The sequence below is a fragment of the Oryzias latipes genome, chromosome 20 (assembly GCF_053564925.1).
Source record: "Oryzias latipes strain Hd-rR chromosome 20, Olatipes_Hd-rR_3.1".
Classification (NCBI taxonomy): Eukaryota; Metazoa; Chordata; class Actinopteri; order Beloniformes; family Adrianichthyidae; genus Oryzias; species Oryzias latipes.
In genome coordinates, this window is record NC_136256.1 from 4446733 (window position 1) to 4469408 (window position 22676).

Sequence of the window (22676 nt, forward strand, 5' to 3'; positions counted from 1 at the left end):
TAAAAAGACAGCAGGAAGCACGAGACCGGCTTACAGTGAAAAACGCTGAGCATCGGGTACAGGACATAAGATGGGACCTAAATACAGTTTTTGTTCAGACAGAAGCAACAAAGTGCACAATTATTTGTTCTGTATAGGCTCAAACAGTTGAAAACATTAATACCACACATAAACATTAATGCATAAAAACACAAATCACGCATTTTAAGGGTGTTTGGTCATCAATCTTTGATAATGCAATTTATTTACAAAGGAAGGACCAGACTCCCATATCTTATCTCCAATATTCCTATCTATTTTATAATTCGACATCTTTACACAGTGCTTAGAAGTACACATGGCATTATATCATCAAGTAGAATTATTTCTTTATACAAATGTTATTTTTTATTATGTTTCTTGTCCCAGTATTTTTATGTTTTTGTTCTCCAGTTGTTTTTTTGCCACAGTGTTGCCACTCCCTTGCAAAATAGTTTGTTTTTGTTTTTTTGCTGAAGAGGAATATCCTGGTTAAGTAAAGGTTAATAATTATAATAATAATAATCTGTATTAATCTTATGTCTATTGTTCCGGTGTCTGTGGTTCAGTTTTCAGTCAGTTCCTTGTTATAACTTTTTTGCTATCTTTAACTATGACCTTGAACAGGTCCCTGTCCTCTGTTTGTATATCACGTTCTCAACAATTCTCAAATGTACTGTCTGTGGGTCAGCAGGTATTTCATCCCCAAGAACGTCCTGCAGAGTTTTGATGATGCTTTGCCAAAAGGGATCAGTTTTACTGCATGTCTAAAAGATGTTAGAATTGTTGGCATGCAGGTCCCCACAGAGTCCCCAGCATTGTTGTGGAGTCCTCCGCTCTTTGTGGGGACTGATAAACCACCTTGTTATATTTTTCCACCCACATTCTCTCCGTTGTATTTAACATGTTGAGGTATGTTGTGAAAGGCAGATTGAGTACCGGTCATCCTCTGAGTCAAGTCCACCTGCAGCTCTGACTCGTTTTAAGTCTTGAGTCAAATACACTACAACAATGGGGGTCGCTTTGTATTTAGCTGGGTGTATCTTCTCCCCCAGTCTTGCTAAACGGCTGCAGGGTGGGGCAGTGGTTAGCGCTGGGGGACCTGAAACAGACTCTGTGTGGAGATTGCATGTTGTCCCTGTGCATGTGTGGGTTTTCCAGGGACTCTGGCTTCCTCCCAACGCCCAAAAACATGCTTCATAGGTGAATTGGTCACTCTAAATTGTCCCTAGGTGTGAATGGGGATGTGCATGGTTGTGTGATTGTGGTCCTTCAACAGACTGGTGACCTGTTCAGGATGCCCCCTGCCTTTGCCCACAAGAGGCTGAGAGAGGCTTTTTCTGGTATGGGTCAGGAGGTTTCCTGAAGTGACAGTATGCTGCCCCCTACAGGTCATCAGTTCGCCTACAGGTGCCGCGTCTTCTTCAGCAACTGACCATCTGCTTATGGTGAACTGCTTTTTTGTTTTTTTGTCAAGAGGGGTTTGATGGGGATCTTTCCAGCCTCAAATAATGAGATTTCATTATTGAAGTACTTCAGTTAATGCTTTTATTCCCTTATGGGGTGGGTTCGCATTGTAACGACCCAGCCAGGGCGTCACTTTAGCGGGGTAGCAAACGCCAATCTGCTCATGATGAGGCTTCAGTGGAGAACTGTCCGTGCCCCATACACCACACAACCCCAGACAGTCTCAGGAAGAATCAGAGAGAGAGGTAATATCTGCTTTTGGGCAACAAGCCTGTTTTTCCCAGCACACAAACAGCTCCAACACCAAGGACTTGACTTCAGTTCACATCCCTCTGACTCAAGGTTTCACCCTAAAACTTCCCACTTCCCATAAGCCCTAGGGGCTGAAGGTGGGACTAACCTCCGGGTCGCTACAGTATGTTTTAAGTCTCTCGGAAACCATTCAGAGGATGTGTGAGGATTCTGTGCTCGGGTTTTTGTCATGTTCTGTTTTCCTCGTCAGTCTCACCAGGTTCAGGTTGATCATCCACAGTTGGCTTTATTTACTTCATACCCCTCAACCTATTTAAGGGGTCTGGTTTTCAGTTCATCCTTGTCAGGTCATCTGCTTTGCTCTGCTCCATCACACCACCATTTTGGTTTTGCCTTGTTCACGTTTTTTAATTAAATGTCTAAGTTTCTGCCCCAAAGCCTGCATTTTTATGTCCCACATCAAAAGCTGGTGACAGGGTGGTCTGTTGTCTAGAGATAATGGGAGACGTTTCTGTCTAAGTTTGGCAAATGTCTTCAAGTTGGTACATTTTTTATGTCACCACTGGCCTCTTTATCTGTGACTTCACCTGGATTTCCTTCCTGAAGCTCACCGCAGCTGAATGCAGCTAAAAACCACAGAGGCCAACCGTGGTGGTGTCAATACAGCAAGTATGTTTGGCTCATTCCTTTTATACGGTGGTCACCCATCCATATCCCATATTTCGTTAAAAAATGGGCTAAACTGCAGTCCGCTTCTTTCATGTTTCAGATCTTCTTAGAGATATGGATACAGTCGGGGCGTCCCCTGAAGCTTTGAACATTGTGAGCCCAAACCCTTACAAAAGACTATGGGAATTTACAAACTGAAAAAACGGCTTTTACATCAAGTTTCTTGAGCATTGTAACACCTCGTTTAAAGACAAATACTGCAACATGTACTTCAAAAAATATAATTAAACGGGACAATGTAAACAACCCCTAAAACATCAGTATTGATGTTAAGGAAGACGAAGTGATGACATTTGATATTAACGACAATTTCTACTTTTTTTCTTTCCCTCAAAACAAATGTTCTGTTTTACGTTGCACACTGGATCTCTGTGGCTGCAGATAAATGGGATCCAGTATTGTGTTGTCACTTTCCTCTGTTCCATACTGATGCTTTTCTCTCCACAACTTGTTCTGTTGAGAATCTTCTGCAAAAAAGGATAAATGTGAACTGTTTTCAGTCATTTGCAACTTTTTGAAATAAGTTTATATTTACTGTACCTCTCATCTAATCTATGTCTCCCTAAAGCCTTCACTTGTTTTCCTTCTTTCACCTGCCTCTTTCCTCTGTTTAATTTCACTGGTCACATCCCTCTTCACTTACAGATGGAAGACAAACAAGGCACTGATACTCTCCCTCCATCTGGGGCTTCCTGCAAGATCTCACCCTGTGGGGTCAAAATGATCACAAGAACGGTGAGCAAAGATCCCAGAACCACACATGGGGACCTAGTGAATGACCTGAAGAGAGCTGGGACCACAGTCACAAAGGCTACCATCAGTAGCCTTTGGGAGAATGTCCCATGGTCAGATGAAACCACAATAGAACTTTTTGGTAAGAACTCTACTCGTCGTTTTTGGAGGAGAAAGAATGCTGAGCAGCATCCAAAGAACACCAGACCTACTTTAAAGCACGGGGGTGGAAGCATCATTTTTTTCAGCAAAGAGACCATGATCCATGTGAAGGACAGAATGAATAGAGCCATGTATGGTCAGACTTTTAGTGAAAACCTCCTTCCATCAACAAGGGCACTGAAGATGAAACGTGGCTGGGTCTTTCAGCATGACAACCATCCCAAACACACTGGCCTGGCCATTTGTAATAGATAAATCACACTGGAACACAACTGCAAGGTTTCTCACACCAACAACAGGAAACTCAAAGACACAGATTAAAGCATAAATAAATAAAGAAGAAGCACTTGATAAAACCATTATTTAAAAGTATATAAAAAGTAGAGAAATTGACTGCTCGGCCAACTGCAGCAGTTCAAGTATAAGTCTAAGTGAAGTCCAACGTGGTGCTTTCCTCATCTTTTTGCTTCACAGCTCACAGCCTGAAGGATGAAGCTTCCGGCATGACGCCATGTTGTACACGAGTCAGTTCAAAACCTTTTGCCACCTATGCAGGGCTTCAAGATTCTCACATCTTTTATACAATAATTTTGACTATGTCAAATGATGTGGTCTAAGCTATGTACACAAAACCATCTATATGAAAAAAAATCCCTCGTTTTAGGAGGTAAGAAGAATTTTAAAAGTATTCCCTTCAATGCTGATAGGAGGTTTTTGTCTCTTTTATGGAGTGGTCTGCTGATGAGGCAGAATCTCAGTGGCAGACAGGAGGAAGCTGGAGAAGCTGCTGAAGACTAGTGAGAAGAAAACAATTCTAGCTTTGTATCTGCCTTATAATATAGCGAAAAGCATTAAAAAGAAACAGGGATGAGACCATCATAGAGGGCCTTTACCACCTGTCATCACTCACAACACTAACCACACATAACAAGTTTCTTCTTAACAAATATTTTCTCAAATAAGTTTATTTGAAAAACGTCAGAACAATTTGTGGGGAATTCCAAACTTTTACCCTGACAAAAGAAAAAGACATTTGTTTTAAAGCAGTGCGAGTAACTTAAAACTAAACTCTGTTATTTTCAGCTTTTAAAGTAAAAACAAAGTACTTTTATATAGGCTCTTTGGCATCCCTTTTTTTTAACTTTATTTAATAAGGTTTGCTGTTCCAATCTTCAAATTTCAACAGTCCTGACTTAATAAATGAAGCATTTTATTATTTCCCTTTATCCAAGTAAATGTATAATTAACTTAAACTTTAACTTAAATAACTTTTTTCTGCTGTAAACATAACTGCATTAAATTGGTTTTATAAGTATTATCCCACACTTCAACACAATACATAAAATGAGGTAATACAGTGCACCATTCCCAGTACATTACAGGATAAAGAATATACATTATTTAAATCAAATATGGTTTAGCCACTTTATTTGTAATACCTGATAAATGAGGTTTCCAAGACAAGCCGTCATCTAAAAATCCATTAAGGAATCTAAAATAATATACTTTTTAATTGTTTTTACCATCAATGGACAATTTTACTTCATCCTGTTTTTTATTACGAAAACCATGAACAAACTCTTTTCCAGATTCAAAGAAAGCTTTGAATCATGAAAACAAGGTTTAAATGTAACCCTTTCAATTTAGACATATTTAATTGAATGTTTTACATTATTTCCAGAAGAAAAAACTATAGTTATATTTGCCAAAAGAAGACTTTCAATACATTTAAAATTTTGCAAATGTGATTTATGAATGAAAAAACAAACAAACGAATAGGACCTACGGTTGACCCTTGTGGGAGGCCACCTTCAATAGTCATGCAGTCCAAGGAATGACCTCCAAACTGTACACATTTTAGCCCTTTGTGGAACTAGTTAACCACATAGGGGCAACTCCGCTTTGAGATTAAAATAATATGATCAATACTATTTATATTGTATTTTTTTAAAATCTATTCCTGTTGAAAGATCTCTTGTTGTTTTCATTATTGCCAAGGCAGTAGATTGGTTTGACCGACAACCTTATTGATTTTCCTTTAATACCTTTTTTTTTAAATAAAGCATAATAATTTTTGAACAAATCTCTTTTCTTATGTTTAAAAAATTGTGAAAACACAAATTTTGGCCTAAAATTTTTTGTAGCAGTATTTGTTGCCATAATATAACATATTATTTAGCTGTTTTCTTTAAATGGTAGCTAAGAATTCCAACATGTCTGTGGTTTAAATTCTGATGCTGTAACCGAAAGACATAATAATGCATGCATTCCTGATGTCTATGGGTGCAGCACAGACTGTGCAGTGCAGTGCTAGTCAAAACTTTTATTTTGAAACAGTTGAAACAGGAAGTGGCAGCGTTGTGACGTAACTGGGCCTAATCAACCCTCGCTCCGTTTTCTCTCCGTCAGTGTCGACAGAAACATCATGTGTGTTTGTTGCTTATGTTAGGCGGGACGAGTGAGTTATCAGGTGTGCATTAAAAACGGTTCTGCTGTGTTTTATTTATCCCCCCCCCCGCGGAAGCGTAACAAGCGCGATAAAGGTAAGAAAACTTGTAGCGGCTAGTTAGCCCCAGCGGTTGCTAAACTAGCTCACTTTCTGGGAATAGTGAAAATCTGTGTCTGCGTATTTGCATTATTGTAAGTCACATTTCTGACCCTGTCCGCTTCTATGCGAGCGACGTCTGCTCTTGTTTTATTAACACTTGATACCCATTTTTGAGCTTCAGTGAGTTTACCCGTTTTCCGGCTAATGCTCGCCTTGACTTGAGTGACGTTTCGGCTGCTTGTTTCACGCGCCTCTTTCCCACCTCACCGTATGTTGACACCTTTATCTCCTTCACTTCTCCTCCCTGTTACCTCACCCTTTCATTTGAGATCCTCTTATTTACACACATCTTGATGCATGTGACCTTCATTCCTCTCCTTTCCAGAGCAAACCTCCACCTGTACAGATGTTCCTCCACTTGTTTCCCGCTCCCACCACACACGCAGATCCCAATGTCATCTGCAAACAGCATGATGGTCCACAGAGATTCCAGTCTAACCTCATCTGTTAGTCTGTCCATCACCACATGTGCTCCAGTCTTTTCAGACAAATGTCTTCACCACACTAACATTTCCCTCTTTTTAGCAAAGTCCAGCATCATTTCTCCTACTGCATTCATGTCCTGAACACCAAACTCCTCCATCCCTTCCTCATCTCGGCATGTCTGTTAAAACCGGCTCCAACCACCGCTCTCCCCCCTATAAGGGTATTTAGCCCATGCCTGAATTCAGATCACCTTCTGGTTCTGTCTGTAGGAATACACATACAGATGTCCTAAGTTCAGGGCCCGTCTTCTCTGTTCTTTCTTTTATTTTAAATTTAAAAGTTAAGTTGAATTTTATGTGTCCCAAGTTTCTTTAAAGTTTCAAGTTTTTATTAAACAGTATGTTTTAAGTTGAGTTTAGATTGGCTATGCTGTTATGGTTTGACATCACTTTTTACCATCCTTTATTTTCTTTAACCATGCTGTCCCAATCTGGGATCTTTTCTCCACAGTTTATTTTTAAACTGAAAACGATTCTTTTCTCTAGGTTGATAAAATGTCCCGACCAAGGTCCAGATCACCAAATTACAGGTACTAGTTTGAGATCAGAATTCTACATTTCACAGCTTATTTTCTCCTTGTTTATCTCTTATTCAGCTAATAATACCCCCCCCCCCCCCCCAACATTTGTTTGCAGGAGGCTTCCATCGGGGCAGCGGGACTTCAGTCCTGACAGAGTCCTTTCAGATCGGAAACACCACGACCCTTTTCCAGATGACCCTCGATTTGGACCCCAGCATCACCTAGACCAGGGCAGGTTACCCACCTGCAGACCCCCCCCACCTCCTGATCCAATGTACTACGACAAGAGAAGGCTGTCCCCCCCGAGAGTCGGGGGGTATGAGGTAGACCGACACAGAGGAGAAACCAGAGAACACGTTCAGAGAAATGAAAATAGGCGCCGGTCGCCTGCGTGGTCACAGAGGGAAGAGTTTTCATTCAGAGGTCATCATCAGAGAAAGCCCGGGATGACCTGGAGGGGAGAGGATCAGGGCCGAGGCCGGGGGGGTTTCAGAGACTCGAGCCCCGGCATGAGGCCAGATGAGGGAAGAGGAGGACACAGAGGAAGATGGACTGGTCAAGGTCCTAACGGCGGTAGATTCAGAGACGGCCTCCATCATGAGAGAGGAGCCCCTTTGAAAGGACCAAGGAGAGAAATGGATGAACATCCGGGGTAAAGTTCAAGCAAAATGCTTTGCAGCTCTTTCAGGAAATGAAGAAAGCTGAGGATTTTCTTCTCATCTGTTTTCTTACCGTAGGAAGATTTCGATGTGTAAAGATGTAAATGATTTCATTATTTTCTGAATGTCTTTAGCCGAGCAGCAGATGAGAAACTAGAGCTAATTTCTGGAGTAAATGTAAGGTTAGATGAGAAGATGCCGTGGCTCCTTGAATCCTTGTTGAACAGTGTCACCCCCTCTTATGCCGTCACAGGTACAGAGATGAAAACTCAGGGGACGCAGCCAGAGGTGGGTTTGGAGGGGGGAGTCGGGGGAGCTTTCCCCACGGACATCATCGGCGCTCAAGCCCCGGAGATCTGGGTCACAGCAGAGAGTTGTCCGAGTGGGAACGCTTGGAGAACTATGGGCCACATGAACCCCACTTTGATCGACAGAGGAGTCCCCGTTCACAGGAGCGATTCAAGGGCCCCCACAGCAGGGGTGAGGGGCGAGGACATGCTCAAGGTCACCGCTTTGATGATCACATGGGGGACCCGAACTGTCGTGATGCAAGAAAAGAGCCCGCCTTTCAGGAAGGACCAGATAACGTGAGATACGGGAACAGAGACCGTCCCTTTCACCATAGGGGGTCGTGGGGGGCGAGTAGGACGCACTACCAAAGAGGAGGCGGAAGAAATGATTACCACAGGAATCAGCCACATCTACAGCATTCCTACCAGGATTCAGCCCCCAAAGAGAGACCCGCTCACCACCCCTTCAGGAACGAGGTTCCGGGTCCCCCTAAGGGGGAGGAGCCCGGCTGGGCTGAAGGACACAGACGCCGGCAGTGGGTGGCGGACGCGCCCAGAAGCTCAGAAGATCTGGACCCCAAAATGCCGCGTCAGAGGATGGAGCGTGGATGGAGCGTGCGCAAAGACGACGGCATGGCGGTTCAAACGGAGGAAACCCTCACCATCAAAGTGGACATGAGTCGACCCATCAGCCAGAAAAGGTAACCTTAGGGAGGTTTTGTCAGGGTGGGGGTGAAAGTTCACTTTTTCTGTCTTTAAACTCTACGAAGGGAAGAAGCTTGAACTGCTATGAAGCGACTGATGTCACAGAGATGAAATTCTTGAATCGTTTTGAAGCCCAGCCTCAAGGATCTAGAAAGATCAACCAGGATCAGGAAGTTTCAGGAGATTTCACCTAAAGACGGATTTTCCTCCACATCTGTGATTGAGTGAAACACCACCCCAAACTCCAGGAGATCTGCTTCTTACAGGGTGACCCTAAGAGATGGAGCTGTAAAGAATTCCCTTCAGCTTTCTCAACCTTTTATTATTCCTTCATTCAGCAGAAGACCATCTGATTCACGTCATACTGCTCTGAGGAAAACCCGGAGCATCTGTTTCTGACTTTATGGAAATGAAAGAACTGAAGAGTCTGGGTGTCCATGATGTCACTGCAGCTGCTTCTGCTCCTGATGAGATGTTCCTGATGAAAGTCCACATGGTTTGAGCTGCACCAAGCTCACGATCAGAAGACCTCAGCTGGAATCCAAGCTCCAGCCGTCAAAGATGTTGGGATGTCTACTGAGGAGACGCAGACGATACAGAGCGATGTGACACTGGAACACACTGAAGGATCAGGTTCATGCCGTTCTTCCTGCAGATAAATGTCAGCTCCACCTGTACCACCTCACAGACCAGTGGAGCCTTGTACATGGAAGCACTCCTCGTTTTGTTGATGAAGAAAGAAAATCTCATCTGTCTTCAACCTAATCATCAAAATACCTACGAATATCCCTTCTGCTATCCTAGGCACGTTAACATTGGGAGTTGGGTCATCTAGACCCACTAGACAGTGCTCTGAACCTTTTTTCTTCAATGATTTGTGATCTTCACTGGTGTCCATGGATTACATGAAATCCTCTCCACCTTTATCCACCTTTGTCATGGTAGGGAGAACACGTCAATGCAAGGGGGGGGTCATCTAAGATAGCTCAAGGGTTAAAGAAGAAGATAAAGAAGAAGGATGTTGTTTCTTTTGACGGAATTACTTCCTGATGCCAGCAGTGAATGAATTGTCAGTGCAACAAGTAAGAGTACAATAGAATAGTTACTTTTTTAGATGGGGAGAAAAGGGAAATAATGAGAAGAAGTGGTAAAAATGCAAACATCTACACTCTGCTCTGGGTGAAGAACGAAAGACCCCAGTAGAACAGAAGAGCACAGGACAAAACGGACGATCGGGATTTGGGATATCCGGGCCCCAGTGCACCACTTCAGGCAGGGGCGGCCTGAAGGCACTGCCAGCTCCAGCACCGTACAGTAGAAGAGGAGGAGGAACAATGCAGGAGGCAGGATTGGCTGAGCAGCATGTTCCAGCCCTCACATCCAAACCGTGGTTGTCCTCTGGGCATCCGGATGAAGACGGATGAAGGCTGGAGATGGCTGTTCCAGAGAGAAGCTCAGATTCCCCAGAGGAGCGGCAAAATCTGGAGATTGACTGAGAAGAGAGGAAGATCTGCCAAGCAGGAAAAAGTCATCCAAAAAAATGCTGGAAAAGGAAGCTTTCTTGATGTAAAACCAGAAGGTTTGAGTTTCACAGAAGAACCTCTACTTAAGAAGGCCACAAAGCTCACATGGAGCAGCGGTGGAAACCTGCCTGAAGCTGCTCATTCCAGATTCAGCAGCTTTGGGGAAAAGCCTGGAGCTCCTAGAGGCCGAGCAAACTGCAGGTTAGGGTTTATCTGAAGATGAGGAGGGATGAAAACAAAGTCACGGCTTCACAGCAGAGCGGATGGGCAGCTGCCAACAGAAGGAACCTTCAGAGAAGAATCAAAGCTGCAAACGTCTGCATGAGGTGCTCATCTTTGTGGACACGGTCATTCTCTTCTGAAAGCCCGCATCGGGGTTGGTGAACTGCTAACGGACCAATCACAGCCGCAGGTGTGCAGCCTGAAGGATGGATGAGAGGAGAGCAGCGTGGAAAATGATGGGTAACCCGTGGGAGCTCCTCAATCATCACTCCTGCTTTCTTCATCAGGTTTAGAAAAATCTGACAAGATTTTATTGATTCACTGAATTTGACACAAAAAACCTTCAATTTTGATTCTCAATAAGAATAGAAATCATTTCATGCAGTGGCCAGGATAGGCTCCAGCAGCCCCGTGACCCTGAAGGGGCCAAAACGGAAGAACGAACGATGTTCCAGTAAATATTCTGAAAGTCGAGGTGATAACCAGCAAGTCCACAGTTCTGCTTTGATGCTTCTACTGTTTCATCATTTAAACCAAACAGAACACAAAGCTTAAAGTTCCACATGAAAGAAAAACACCAGAAAGCAAAGATTCTTCTGCTCGTCTAAAGAAAACCTCACCCTGCAGAAGGAGGAGCCAGGAGGACAGCAGATGAAGAGGAGGCTCTGTGGAAACTCCACGTCTTCAAACAAACAGGACCAAAAGGAAGAGGTTCTGGATCAAAGTGTGAACTTTCACCCCCTCTTCATCTCCCAGTCCGATCGTCCACCGAAAACTTTGCAAAAGTGCTCTCAGTACAGCCATTAGCCCCCCAGCTTCACTTTAGCGTTTGTTTGTTCCAAATGTTCTCTTGCTGCTCCATGAAAGCCCTCACAGGTAAGTTCTGGGTAAAGCTGAGATTGTATTTTTGCTCTGTCGTCATGGAGGAAAGTCTGCTGAAGGGATTTCCTGAGCGACACCACAATGATGCAGATTGTAGAGATCTGAGCCTCAGCGCTGGAAGTTCCTGACTAAAAGCAGACGAGTCCTCAGAGAAACGAAGACCATCTTCTGAAAGCTGCACAACAACTCAGGATTTGGGTTTTGGTCTGAGGGTGTGACTGAATCTTTGTCAGCTTTGCTTGGCACTGAAGGGAGGCGGGGCCTTGTTCTGTTTGGTGGTAACGAACACGACCTCGCTGCTCCTCTGCAGCCCTCTGTGCTACTCCTCAGACAGGCAGCTCTCTCTGGACCTGGTCAACGTGGGGCGCCAGAGACTGGACTTCCTGCCCGCGCTGCAGCACTCTGGAGCGCACCAGGAGAGCAGCGTGCGCATGAGCGCGTTTGCCCAGGAGATCATCACGCTGGTGCATCTGGTCAAAGGTCAGTGGGGCTCACCCAGCCAGGCCGTTTGTCCCGCGAGGGTCCAATGTTTGTGTCTGCCGCCACAGAACAGTACTTCAGCGGGGACGGGTTGACGCTGAGCGAGCGCTTCTCTGCGCCGCAGTCGGCAGAACTGTCTGAGGACGCGGAGGAGCTGACGCTGAACCAGCGCTTCAGCTCGAACCGGTAAGAGCAAACATGACGGCTGCGTCCTGGCCGCCGCCCTCCTGGTCAGCACTCAGTGTGGGTGTTCGTCTGTGCAGAGGCTTCAGCATGAATCTGGACTCCGTCCTTGACGATGAGGAGCCCACTCAGGTGGGATTGGAACCCGCTTCAGATTCCTGTTACCTGTTTGCTCATGATGAGGTCTTTAACCCGACTGCTGCTGTGGGGGGCGTTAGGGGCTGAGCAAGCCGCCACTGCGAGGCCCCGGAGACCTGAGACACGACCTAGAGAGGAGGCGACAGGAGAAGCTGGAGGGAGTCAAAGTGACCATCCTGGGAAACAGCATTTCCCAGCATGCTTTGGGGGCAGACAGGTGAGGCTGAGCTTCATGTTAGATACAGTTCAGCAAACAGAGAACAGTGTTTTGTCTGCAGTTTTCTGTCACACACGCAGACTTTCCAGGATTTTAGGTCAACATTTCTCTGCTTCTTCTCCTCATCTTCAGCATCAAAGTTGTGCTGCACCTTAACACATTTTTTCATCCTGGGTTTAAACCAAGTCATCCGCTTTGTTCAGACCTGTAAAACTGAAGCTGTTCCGTTTGCTCAGCTCCTCCAGACTCTGCAGGAGGATGCATGTTTATGCTAGTGGGAGGTCCACTCCACCACTGACTCGAGCACCTGAGGCTGATGATGCATTAGTTAGTTTGAAGTGACGTAAATCAAAAGTTTTATTTCGGGGTCTGCAGCCTCATAAATGAAACGGGAATGGCAAACGATGCTGTGCAGTTTTTGTCTCCTGATGCAGTGCAACCAAACCTGAAGCGTTTACTTTGCCTGCAGCGAGCTGAACGACGCGGCGCAGAGCGAGTGGGCAGGGCAGCAGAGGAGGAGGCTGGAGGGCAGTATGGTGAGCAGCTCATGAAGATCCTGGGTCACATGACCTGATGAAAACGGAGACCTTAAATGTTTGTGTCTGCAGGGGCCGAGGAGAGGAGCTCCAAACCGTTTGAATGCAGGTCCTCCACGCAGAAACTTCCGCATCCCGTATCAACGGCACGGGGGCCCTGCAGGTACACGAGCACAGCTGCTCAGCTTCACCTTCAGTGTGCATGGACACCAACATACAGACTGTAGTGTCTGTGGTACCCAGAGCAGATTTATAGATGAAGTCCTTCTAGACGTGATGACAAAGCTCCACAGCTTTGATATCACTTCACCCAAAGGAGCTTTATTTTGAAAATCTTCGGTGCCCTCATATTCCATCAGAGTTCCCGTTAGCTTGATTGTGTTCATGTAAATGTATGAGCTGCATTCCTGTGTGGTGTGAGCGCGTCCTTGTTTGTTCCAGCAGCAAAGACCTCACTCTGGGTCTACTCTGCTGACAGGAGGAGCGTCTTCAGACCACCGTCACTCTTTACTTTACCACATTTGCTATTGGTGGTGTAACGATTCATTTTGACAAAGTTTGATTCACAGTTGGTGGCCACTGATCCCATTCATAGTCAACATTAGTTCATTTTGAACAATCCGATTGACCTCATATGGATCCAGATCATCTTTATCCAAAACTTCCAGCAGTGAGACTCAGACAGAATTCCTGCTACTGAACAGTGAAGTTTTCCAGATTCTTGGATTTCTTCCAGATCATCAAGTGGAAATGAAGTCTGTGTCCGAACAAACAAGAATGAATGTCAAATCCATTCACATGTTAGTTTCCTAAAGTTCACCACTGTTTTTTTTCCACATCCAAAGAATCCAAAGGGAACATTCTTAGAACATTCTAGACACTGGATGGTCACATGACTATATTCAAAGTCTGTCCACACATTGGACTGGAATGATGGACGGATCAGTTTTAATGACATCATGTGTGTGTTGTCCGCTGATACACTTGGTCTTTTTTACCTTATAGTAAAATAAACCTACCACGTCTCCAATTTTCCAATATTGATTATCAATGTGTCCCATTTTGAAGCAACTTTATAACGGTACAGGACGATTCAATGACTAACTTTCCTCAGACACATCAATCTGGAATATTAAATGGATTCATGGTTATACTCCTATTCACTAGTAATGAAACCAATTCACTTTAGTCTCAAGCTTTCATCTGGAAAATGCAGTTTAGAATCAGATATGGGGTAATTAGCGGCTGGGTAGCTCGGTTGGTAAGGTGAGAGGCTACCGTGCAGGAATCAAGGGTTCGATTCCCGGAGGGGAAGAAACAATGGTACTGGGGGCAATTACCACATCAATGGCGAGCAGTTAACATCACTCAGTGAGGGTCCTTAGGCAAGACCCTTAACGCTACCGCCTCCTGAGCGCGGTTAGACTGCAGCTCACCGCTCCCTCAGGGGATGGGTCAAAATGCAGAGAAGAATTTCCCCATTGAGGGATAAAGTATCTGGAAAAAAAAAATTATAGGCATTCTGCACTCCCTTAAGCAGAATTGTCCCAGAGAGCAGCTTTAATACTGCCTCTCCTCTCCATGAAAGCATCCATGACGCTGAATGGGCTCTGCCACGCGTGAAGTGCGGGGCAGTGACATCGTACGGCTGAAGTTTTACATTTATGAAGGTCTTTGGGTTTAACCTTGTGCTATCTTAGATGACCCAACTCCCAACGTTAAAGTGCCTAGTATAGCACAAGGGTTACAGCGTCATGGTTTCCATGTTTGTCCTGCAGCCTCATGTCTTTCTGTTCTCAGGTCCAAACTGGTGATGGGATCATCTCCATGTGGGATCGCAGCTGCATCCTGGGAAATTTGAAGTATTGTTCATGCAGAAGATTTCAATAAGAAAGAAATGTGGTTTTGTTTTCCATCCTCCGTAAGTTTTGAGTCTGAGGTTTTACTTCATGTTTGTTTAGATTTGATTCAAACGGATCCTGGATTGTTTCTAATAAACATGATTGTTCTAAAATGGTCTCTTCTGGTTTTTTCTCTGAACTGCTCATCGTTCATCCCATAACCCTTGTGCTGTCCTAGGCACTTTAACATTGGGAGTTGGGTCATCTAGACCCACTAGACAGTGTGCTGAACCTTTTTTCTTCAATGATTTGTGATCTTCACTGGTGTCCATGGATTACATGAAATCTTTCCACCTTTATCCACCTTTGTCATGGTAGGGAGAACACGTCAATGTAAGGGTGGGGTCATCTAAGATAGCACAAGGGTTATAAAAAAATCTGTCATAACTTTAACAGCATCTGACACAAACACCTTCAGTTTTTTTGGATTTTATTTTTCATACAAATATAAATCATTTCAAAAGATTTTCCATTACATGTGCAAAAATGACAAGTGAAGGTAGAAACCACAGTTCTGCTTTGATGCTTCTAGTGTTTCGTAATTCATCAAACTCAACAGAAAACATTCTTCAACGTTGGCAAATAGTTTGAGCCCAGAACCGGGCCTCTTCAGGTACCGAGTCAGTAGTTAAAACAGTTCTTTTGGTCCTGCGGCGTCCCGTCAGTCCATCCTCTTTAGTTTCATGAGGCCCTCACCGTACCGAGGTCGACCTGACGCTCCTCGCCTGCTCAGGAGGTCAAATGGCGCTGAGGGTCTGCCGCTGGTGCTGCGTCAGCTCCGGGTGCCAGACGTCCACGATGAAGATGAGCCGGTAGCTGTCAGCTTCCTGCCACACCTCGTGCTCGAAGGAGTCGTCAAAGATGAGGACTTTCCCCTCCTCCCACTCCCTGAAACATGGAGAAGAGCAGCTCCGTCAGCAGGGCGAGGGCCGCAGCAACAGCCGTGAGGGCGGAGATGGCCGTGACCTGGTCTGGTTGGTGCAGCGGATCCTGCAGCCGGGTTTGGGGATGACGAGGCCCAGGTGCATCCGCAGCCTGCAGTTGGTGGGTCCGGTGTGAGGCCACACGTGGGTGCCAGGCTGCATCACCGAGAACTTGATCTGAAAACGCACAGACGATGACAGGAGCCCGGACTCGTCTCACCTGCTGAGGGCGGAGCCTCGTCGGGTCATACCTGTCCTCTCTTACAGCCTGTGGCTTCAGGGAATCTGTCCAGCAGAGAGCAGGTCTTTGGGACGCCCTGACAGGCGCTTCCAGCTTTTCTCCCTGAAAATACAAACATCTGTGCATTCTGTACGCCCGTCTGGGGTTCAGGTTGGGAGCAGAAGTCGCGTATCTTCTACTCCCAGCTCCTGTAAGGCATCAAGCTTTGCAGCCAGACGCCTGAACTTCCTCTTCTCCGTGGGGGGGAGCAGCAGCTGTTGTCAAATTTCCTCCTGGATGACACTCCTCACTGTTCACGACACTGAGTGTCCTTCATATCTGGGAAAAATGCAAGTCCGGAACTGAAGTAGTTAAAGCAGCGAAGGGGGGGGTCCCCCCTTCGCTGCTTTAACCACTTGTGTTCCAGACTTGCATTTTTCCCAGATACGAGTGTGGATTTAGAGAATTATAGTTTTGGAACATTAACTGATTGACCTCAATCCAGGAGTAGTAAATGCTGCAGTTCCACAAGTGACCACTGGAGACTAACTGCAAAAGAGAGCCGACTGCCTTGATCCCTAAAATCCTCCCTCTGGGGGAGATGAAGCTCTAACTGGAGGTTATTTTATCTCTGGACCAACAGTTGGGTTTTCTGTGACCTTTGGGGGCTGTTTACCTTGTTGCCACAGGGTGTACTGGCCCCATTCTCCTTTTTCTCGCAGGTTTTCATCCTCTGGTAAGAAGCGTCCCCTGTCCTGATCCATCACAGCCAGAGCCTCGTCCCGGATCGTCTTCCAGTTCCTCTCCAGCACCTGAAAAAACCCGCATACATGGACCCCTAACCCTGGCTTAAAGAACCTAACTGCAAAGGTGAGGCGGCGTACCTTAACCAGGTCCGTGTAGCCCGTCTCTTTGGGCGTCCACCAGGGCTGTGCCTTTAGCCCCTTCACGTTGTACAGAGATCTCTGCCACACCGAGGCGAAGTGACCACGTTTGTGACCCAGTTCATACCACTGATAAGCCTGGTCACACATACACACTCAGTTCAGGTTTGGATTAGATCCAACGGTGTCTATGACGATGGAAATGGCGTAACTCTGTGACTTTCAACCCCTGTGCTGACATCATCAGGTGTGAAAGATGCCGACACAAACACCTGCTAACAAGCTCTGACAGAAATCTTGGATTCAGGCAACGCCATGTGCCAGCCTTGATTTTTTTCCTGCTCACAGCAGATCACCACTGCTGCTCTGAGCCAGGCTCCCAATTGAAAATGCTCCATTTCTATTTAGTCTTCATTGAACGCTTCTACTGGGTTAGCATCAGCTGTTAGAAAGGACACAAGGAACTCACTGAACTGAAACAAGATGGTGGTATAAAAAGAAACTCTGCGGATCTTCCTTTAGACTAATATTTTACTACCGGTATATCTTTTGTGAAGGGTCTCCAGAGAGGGGTAAAGACAGCGCAGAGGATCACCAGCTGCCCTCACTGAAGGACATCTACCAGCATCATCGAGCATCATCACTGACTCCACCCATCCTGCTTTCCCTCTGTTTGATCTGCTGGAGGTGCAGGTCCATCAGAACCAGGACAAACAGTCTCAGGAACAGCTTCTTTCCACAGGCAATCACTTTATACGCATACTCCCACCAACTACACCCACTCTGACTGTTCTCACACACTAAATTACATGTGTGCAATAAAACGCAATATATATTATGCTGCGCTCATTGCAACTCAACTCATGCCATTCTATTTTGTTCACACGTATTTAATATTTACTTGTTTCTGTACATATTGTACATATCTTGATTGGAGATAAGATTTAAAGTTTTGTATTTTATTTTATTTTCACCACTCCAAGGCTGCTACAATTTCATTGTATCACCATGTACAACGACAATAAAGGCATCTTTAATCTGTAATCTCCTATTATCTGCCTCCTGTGGTCAGCAGGGGGGGGGGAAGGATCACTCACACTGTCGTCTCCAACTCTCTGGAGGGCGTCTCCCAGGTGGAAGTAAAAGCGCCCGTCATCGGTCCCCGGCTCGCCAGACTCCAGGCCTTCCTGCAGAGACAAAGGAGAGGTCAAGAGCTGAAGGTGCACGCACTCACCTGGACGCGTGCACGTGTGTGCTAACCCTCAGGAAAGGGATGCTCTCTGCAATCTGGTTTTCTGCCTTCAAGATGAAACCGTAGTGCACTTTGGCAAAGCCGTTGTCAGGGGCGACGCCCAGAACCTGAGCAATGAGGATAAACAGCCAATCAGGACTCAGGACTTAAACAAACAGCAGCACGTTTGTGTCTGTAAACAAACCTCTTCATAGACTTGCTTGGCGCCCTTGTTGTCGCCTAGCAACAAGTGGGCCACGCCTAGATCGTTCTTCAGGCTGACGTCGTCGGGAAAGATCTGAACCAACGTCTGCAGCGTCACCAGAGACCCGCGTGTCCGACCTGGGGGGAGGGGGTGTTATCACCAAACCAGAAAGTGTTGGAAGTTTTGATGTGAAGCTCCAGACCAGAGTCCAGCTAGCATCTGTAAAACAGGAACTGCACAAAGCTCAGGGCCCTGAAGGCAGCACGGGACCACAGGAAGTGTCCCTTCGCAGCAGAAACGACCCTCTGGCAGAAGCTGAAGGGACGGAATCGTACATGAACAGCTGACAGAAATCAAACCCCATCTGCATGTATTTGACTTTCTCAACGAACAGCAGTAAATGTTCAAACGTGTTTTCTGCTCTGTCTGTTCAGCTGCACTGTTTGAACGAGAATTCTCTAAATCAAGTCTCTAAATGACTTCAGAAGCTGGCTGAGTACGGTCCTCACCTGTGCAGCTGTTTAAGGCACACAGCGTTTAAAGTGAGCCGATGGAGAAGATACCAGGCAACCTTTACAGAACTTTTCTGCTAAGGATTTTAATGTCAGAACATCCAGAACCACAGCCGACGAGAGGAGAACCAGAATCGTTGAAACTTGAAAAGGTAATACATGAAAATAGTGCCAAAATATATTTAAAAAATGTAATTGGTCCTAATTTCAATAAAAATGCATTTGCATGAAAGCAAAATGCTGAAATGTGTTTCGGCACAAAACACAAAGGTTTAAAAAAACGGAACCTGTTCAAGCCGGATGTCGCTAATTTACAAGGAACCAAAATTCCAGAGCTTCAAACACACTGAAGAAAATGTATTTTTATAATTGGAAATAAATAAATACAGACATGAAGGGTTTATGTTACTTTAAATAAGTGGAAATGGAACAAAACCCAAGTACAGTTGTACTTGGGTTTTGTACGGGCTACACGGAAAACCCAAGTACAGTTGTTTGTACCTGAAGCCCTGAAATGAAGAGCAAAAGTGATCAAGTTAAGAACTAAAAACTAAATCAAATAAAAGTCCAAAACAAATTGATTAAACAAAATGTTGTATCTAAAAAGTCTTTTAGATAAAAAATTAAAATAAATGTAAATATTATGAGCAAAATTTACAACAAAAAGGCCAAATGCCTGGAAATAACCTAAAAGTGGACTTATTTGACTTTGAAAGTCTGCTAATGTAGTAAAGGTTGGACCTTTCCAGGTGAAAGCGCTGAAGCCTCTGAGGAGTTTAGGAAATGTTTTTTCATTCATTTTAACATTTCAAAAGCATAAAGGGGAAAAACAAAGCATGACCACAGGAAGCTCCTGAAAGAGCTTTGTGGTTTCCCGTTTGGACCAGCAGGGAGTTTAAATGTGCAGAAGAGGTTCTGACATGAGGTCTGTTTCTCCACTTTTTTGATTCAGATTCCTTTGAAAAAAAGAGCAGATCCAGATTTGGAACTCTGGGTCACCTCTGAAGGAGGGGAAGCTCCTCCCACACACATGTACGTCAGCTGAGTTGGGATCAAACGGGAAGCAGATCGGTTCTGCTTGGTACCGCGTGTTCGGACCATACCAAGGAACTGCTGGCGCGCGGCTCGTCTCTTCAGCGCCGCTCTCATGAGGTCGGCGGTGGCGTCTGGCAGCTCGGACGCCTCTTTGTAGGTGTTGATGGCTCTCTGCAGCACCTCGTTGCTGCGCTGCTTCTCTGCCAGGTCGTCCTCCGCCTGGGGGGTCATGGCAGGCATGAGCGCTCCGCTGCACCAGCTGCCGGCTCTGCAGCCCACCGTCACAGTACCTGAGCTTTCCCGTAGCGAGCGCGGGGGCTCTGAGGAAACTGCTGCACCAGCCTCTCAAACGCCTGCAGCGCCTCCTCCAGCTTCCCCTGAGGCAAAGAGGAGGAGGAGAGACATCATGTCCTGCAAAAACACGGAGCTCAGAGCGCTGCTGACCGGGCTGGTACCTTCTTACGAAGCTTCTCTGCTGCATCGATTTCGGCTTTAATCGTTTTATCAAACTTGTTCAGCAGCTTTGGCTTCTTCTTCTTCTTCACTGCAGGAGAGCAAAGGAGAGTTTCAAGGAAAACCTCTCAGAAACAGCTTTTCAACGTTCCTAACTCTCTACCTGGGAGTTTCTCCTCCACTGGCTCTTCTGTCCTTCCTGTCACACATGAAACATGACCGACTTTAAAGGGCTGACAAAAGGATTTATCACATTCCCATTCTCAAAGAAAAGGTTCCATTTGTGCAAATGTTAGGTTTTGAAACATCTGCTCTGATTTGGTTGAGCTCACAGGAGATCTGAGCTTAGATGTTTGGATCGGTCAGCTGCAGAGTTCCCTCAGAAACAAGTGGACCTGGAAGAACTGAAGCAGTTCTGAAGGCAGATGGAGACCGACAGCAAATACCGATTTCATTTACATTTCTCTTTTGTTCGTTCTCTGCATTTGTTTGATTGATGAAAAACACTTTTTTGAAAGCATTTGTTGTTTATCCACAGCTGCCTCTAACCTTAGCACAGTGTATGTTAAGGGCATGGCTCCAAATATTACGAAAAAAAAAACACTGGAGGAAAAACAAACAGATCAGATGTAGAAACCAGCAGCAGCTGACTTCCTGAGTGAAGCACCTTTGAAACCAAAGTGTTATGAAATGGGTCAATAGACCTAAACAAAAACTACACAATAAAATCAGTGAGTCATCTGAGAAGATTTTTATGAACCAGAGTAGAAATTTGAAGAAACTGTCAAAACTTAAGCTGTATGACAGCCTCACAGTCTGTTTCTACCTCTTTTAGAAAGGATGGGGTTCCATGACAGCATATAGGACTATTACGGGGATTGGAAATCTGGCTTCAATCCAGGTCATTACAAACCACACAAACACACTTCATCCTTTAAGTCTTTCATTCCTTTGAGATGGACTCACCGGCGGCCTCTACCGGCTGTGGTTCCACCTCTGTCGTGGCTGCAGGAGGACTTCCTGTGCGCTCCTCTGACTGAAGATCTGAAACACCAGAGAAGGCAGAGTCTGAAACTCAAACTCTGCTTTCTTTATGTCCTGTCTGGACTCATTTTAGGCAGAAGCTCCCTCAAACCAGCAGCTTTTGGAACTGTTGGTTCGGTTCAACTGAACGTCGACTGAACCAGGTAAAGGCGGGACATTTCTCAGCATTCTGAACCAGGAGGAGGGCCAAACCGGACTGACCGGCTTCATGGCTGACTTTGGAGCTTGTCAGGTACTGTCCAGACTGAGCTGCAGGAAAACACAAAGCAGAAAAACATGTTTCAGTTTCATTTTCCGCTACAGGGAAAAAGTTGAAAATCTTTCTGCTTTTTACTTGAGCTGTTTGTACGTTTTACTTTCACTAAGGGCACTTTACAGAAAAACTCAAGAAATGTATAAAAAAAAAAGTTACGATCCGATTTATATCTATAACATCATCAATCGCTCCTGATTACAGAGCAAGCCCATGAAGAAGTCACTCCAAATCTGTGTGTGTAAGTTATTATACAGATATTTATGGGCTTTTTCAGTTTTGATTGGGAGTTCTTCTACAGCGCTGGTTATTAAAGGTAGAGCCAATGAGTGAACCAATTTAAAGTACAGGAGGACGAATCAGGGTTTGAGCTGTGTCCACTTCACACACTCTGTACATGTAAACACTTACTTTATCATCAAGAGAAAAATGTAAAATCAGAAAACATAAAACAGTAAAACTTTTTAACTGGACTTTTTTACAGTACAAACAAGAAACACAAGTTGATCATGTCTTTCTCCTAAACAGAACTTTGGTTTTTACTCCAGTTTTCCTGAAAAAGCACCAAACATCGGTGATGTCATTTTAGTCAACTTTCCTAAAGAGATTGGGTTTTCAAAAATATTATTTTTCAACCAAAACTGTTTTACAGTTGTGAGTGAATATTTGACACTTTTACCAGTATTTGGGCTTCATTCATTGACACTCAGGGTTATAATGGAAGGAAGACAAGGATGAGTGTAAAGAAACGGAGGAGGGATCCGGTTCACCCACCTGCCGTCTTCTCCGGCTGCAGCTCCTCCACCAGAACTGTGACAGGAGACACATAGAAAGGTCTTCTTCAGGGCTGAACACAGTTAACTACAGATTCAAAAACTGCCTATCAGCATCAGAAAAACATCAGCGGCACAGGAGTCAAAAATGGAGACTTTTGTGAAATGTTGTTCCCGCATAGATGCTCAGTTGTGGAACGCTAAAGTGTACTTTGAAAAAGGGAAGCTGTGTCAAAGGATCGTTATGAACAAAGGAGTCGTCCTCATCTGCCTCCTGACTGAGCAGATCGACTGAAGCATCAGATCCTCCCTGATTCAGCCATCAAACAAAGTATTTTTGCTGCAAAAAGAGGCTTTTTTAACAAAAAAAAATTATTTTTTTTTACAAAGTTATAAATTCTAAACCTATACAATAAATCTGATAAGAGCCTCC

General features: G+C 45.0%; 2 protein-coding genes across 12 annotated transcripts in view; one reads left to right on the forward strand and one right to left on the reverse strand.

Annotated features, from left to right (window-relative positions):
- Positions 1-6478: 6478 nt before the first annotated feature.
- Positions 6479-14823, forward strand: zgc:112982 (uncharacterized). Its single transcript, XM_020712689.2, has 11 exons — positions 6479-6614; positions 6940-6983; positions 7090-7626; positions 7887-8624; positions 11566-11735; positions 11804-11921; positions 11999-12050; positions 12137-12273; positions 12743-12809; positions 12882-12972; positions 14610-14823. Exons 2-11 carry the CDS (start codon positions 6949-6951, stop codon positions 14621-14623), a joined length of 1959 nt encoding a protein of 652 aa, XP_020568348.1. The 5' UTR covers positions 6479-6614; positions 6940-6948; the 3' UTR covers positions 14624-14823.
- Positions 14824-15123: 300 nt separating this feature from the next.
- unm_hu7910 (un-named hu7910) overlaps positions 15124-22676 on the reverse strand; it is a 37593-nt gene continuing 30040 nt past the window's right edge. For 7 of the 11 annotated variants that reach the window (XM_011488612.4, XM_011488611.4, XM_078938889.1 and 4 more), the window contains 15 exons: positions 22245-22280; positions 21419-21466; positions 21140-21217; positions 20337-20372; positions 20176-20264; positions 20011-20097; positions 19789-19939; positions 18174-18310; positions 17998-18096; positions 17835-17924; positions 16738-16875; positions 16530-16665; positions 15885-15976; positions 15677-15810; positions 15124-15598 (listed from right to left, as the gene is read on the reverse strand). In XM_011488612.4, the coding sequence (XP_011486914.1) occupies positions 15448-15598; positions 15677-15810; positions 15885-15976; positions 16530-16665; positions 16738-16875; positions 17835-17924; positions 17998-18096; positions 18174-18310; positions 19789-19939; positions 20011-20097; positions 20176-20264; positions 20337-20372; positions 21140-21217; positions 21419-21466; positions 22245-22280 (1502 nt within the window). In that variant the 3' untranslated portion in view covers positions 15124-15447. The remainder of the gene's footprint in view (positions 15599-15676; positions 15811-15884; positions 15977-16529; positions 16666-16737; positions 16876-17834; positions 17925-17997; positions 18097-18173; positions 18311-19788; positions 19940-20010; positions 20098-20175; positions 20265-20336; positions 20373-21139; positions 21218-21418; positions 21467-22244; positions 22281-22676) is intronic. The other 4 variants (XM_078938895.1, XM_078938894.1, XM_078938891.1 and 1 more) reach the window with 1 other exon arrangement.